Source organism: Pinus tabuliformis, chromosome 2_2 (genome assembly GCF_031772625.1).
Source record: "Pinus tabuliformis cultivar Carrire ecotype Pingquan chromosome 2_2, CPIR1, whole genome shotgun sequence".
Classification (NCBI taxonomy): domain Eukaryota; kingdom Viridiplantae; phylum Streptophyta; class Pinopsida; order Pinales; family Pinaceae; genus Pinus; species Pinus tabuliformis.
The window spans coordinates 744,979,442-744,982,065 of NC_142300.1; the positions used below are offsets into that span (position 1 = coordinate 744,979,442).

Sequence of the window (2,624 nt, forward strand, 5' to 3'; positions counted from 1 at the left end):
GATCCATACCCACTGAACCAAACCATGGGAGCAAAACTAGGGTGGCAATGGATAGGTGGGGGAGAAGATCTATGGAAACAAATATGGACTCATAAGTATAACATGCCTGTGAGAACTGAGGATATCCTCAGATATCAAGACCCTCCCAAGGGTTATGCAGTTTGGAATTTGTCAACCCGGAATAGACACGTTATCCAACAACATGCCTTCTATGAGGTTCAAAAAGTAAAAATAACTCGATTCTAGATGGAATCATGGCAGCAAAGAGGGAAAGTGGTGGAAAGATAGGAACTAAAGGAAATATATCAACAAACTAGGGATAGAAATATGCAGGTGGTGAAACAATATTGGAATGAAGAACAGGGTACAAAATATGGAGAAGATGGAAGGTAAGAGAGGACTGGGAACAGGAGACTGACACAGATCAATGGGACAACCTAGATAAAGAACTATGGACAATGTAGATAATGGTCAGTCAATACCCAAACATTTTGAGATGGGGCTACACTACCAAAGGAACCTTCACCATAAGTGAAGCCTACGATATCCAAGCCTGACAAGAACAGGAAGGATAGGAAGGGGGGTGGTCACCAAAGGTGACCCACTTCCTCTGGATGGTCAGAAAAGGACACATATTGACCTGGGATCAGTTACAGAAAAGTGGCTTCCAAGGGCCCTCCTTCTGTTGGTTATGGCACCAACACGGGGAAGACATGGAACATATTCTCAAAAACTACCCATTCGCAGAACATGAATGGAGATAAATTCAAGGAGTTTTTGAAAGGATGGAAAGAGACCAAAAAAATATCAAAGGAAAAATCCTACTATGGCAAACGTATATCTATTCTAGCCCCATATTAAATAAAGCTTGGAGCCTAGGCCTAGGATTCACCATATGGACAATATGGAAGGAGAGAAAGCACAAAATCTTAAGAACAAAACAACCTCGTAGGAAAAAGTATGAGAAGTTATTGTCCAGAACATAAGGGAAACATTCTTGGCAAAACCATGGCACAAAGAGGACTAGCAAACGCCTCCCCTAGAAGCTCGAATCTTATAAAAGCTAAACCTAGCATCGAGGATGATTGACAGCAAAGCATGGAAGACAAACAATGTGGGCATGAACTCTGGGTCCCATTTTACCCCTTTGGAAGAAGGGTTCATAAAACTCAACTTTGATGGGGCCTCCAATGGTAACTCAGGAGAGGCAGGCCTTGGGGGCCTCTTCAGAGACTCTCAGGCTAACACCTGTCTCTTCTATGTAGAAGGTTGTAGGATTTCCAGTAAGAACGAGGCAGAGTTTGCTGCAGTTCGAGAAGGCCTCCTAATAGCTGTCAGAATGGGGTATAGAAACCTGGAAGCTGAAGGGGACATAAGCTTGGTAATCAAAACAGAGGAAAAATTTAACAATGGTACTAGGTGGGACAAACTTAGCGAGAGTTGCAGGACTGCAAGATCGAACCATGAGATAGGAGAAATCATCCCCAAATTTGACTACATACAGGTCAAACATGTCTTGAGAGATGGAAACAAGGGGTTGATTTTCTAGCTAATGGGGGGTGTAACCATTAGCAGGATCGGATGGGAAAACAATGGCCAGTTTGACCAAGGGACACAACTTTTGAAACCTTGGAGGCAATTCTAGAATAAGACCTCAGGCAGAGCTAGGAGAGCCAAAGCCAGGCAATCCAAGATCCCGATCAGGATGAGAGATGGTGTCAGAGGTGACAGGCTTCTATGTGATATCGATTTTACATGGACTATAACTACCACCGTCCCCCACATGCTCAAGGCAGGGGGTGCAGTGTCGTTAGCCATGAATGCATGGACAGTGGGCTGGCAAGGTGACAGAGGGAGGAATAAGGTAAGGTAGCGAAGATGGTTAAGGCATTCAATGTGCTGTGCAAGTGAGAATTGCAGTGGAGATGAAAGGCGACTCAGAGCTAAAGAGGGGTGAAGGCACCTTGGTTGCAGACAAGGAACAATTCTCTGATATGTAATTCGGTCTCTTTCCTGCATCAATTCTATGATCTGGTTGGGTTCCTGCATCAATTACATGATCTTATGGGGGTTTTGCTGTGAGGAAGGGAGGGAAAAGACGTTGTCCCAATGGGGCTTAGCGTATATGGGAGAAATAGGGGGAGGAAAGTGAGGTTAATGGCCTAGCTCTACATTTTTTTTAATCGCATTTGAGTCAGAATCTCGGCAGCAACATTGGTAATGTTGGGTTGAGAAGAGATACAATCCCTTACCTAATTTCTCAGTCCAGGGGAATAGGGGATAGCGGGCTTGCCATTTGTGGGGGGCTGAGTGCTGAAGGGAGAGGTAGGAAAGAGTTGCGAGCAGGGGGTTGGGATATTAGCCATGATAGTAGAACACTGAGAAAACCCTAGGAAAATGGGCATCTGCATGGTAGAAAGGGCGCAACTAGGGACCCTGGATAGTATATGGGATAGAGGGGCAAGCATAACCATGGCGGGAAGCTACTGGCTGAGGGAATAGAAAGTGGGTACAAAAGCTAGCGTTGGGCTAGGCTCTAGATGGGCCTGAGGGCTTGGTTCCAGCTATAGTGGGATGATAGGTAATTGCACCATGGCAAGGGGGAGGGGTACTTTGAGGAGCCC

At 45.4% G+C, this 2,624-nt stretch overlaps 1 protein-coding gene across 1 annotated transcript; it reads left to right on the top strand.

The window, feature by feature from the left end:
- Window positions 1-1,081: 1,081 nt before the first annotated feature.
- Window positions 1,082-1,549, top strand: LOC149194830 (uncharacterized). The gene has a single exon (XM_089407814.1). The coding sequence runs from the start codon at window positions 1,082-1,084 to the stop codon at window positions 1,547-1,549; it is 468 nt and encodes a 155-aa protein (XP_089263940.1).
- The last annotated feature ends 1,075 nt before the right edge of the window (window positions 1,550-2,624 follow it).

Coding starts and splice junctions, on each gene's coding strand:
- LOC149194830 (XM_089407814.1), top strand. CDS start 1,082: ATGATTGACAGCAAAGCATGGAAGACAAACAATGTGGGCATGAACTCT.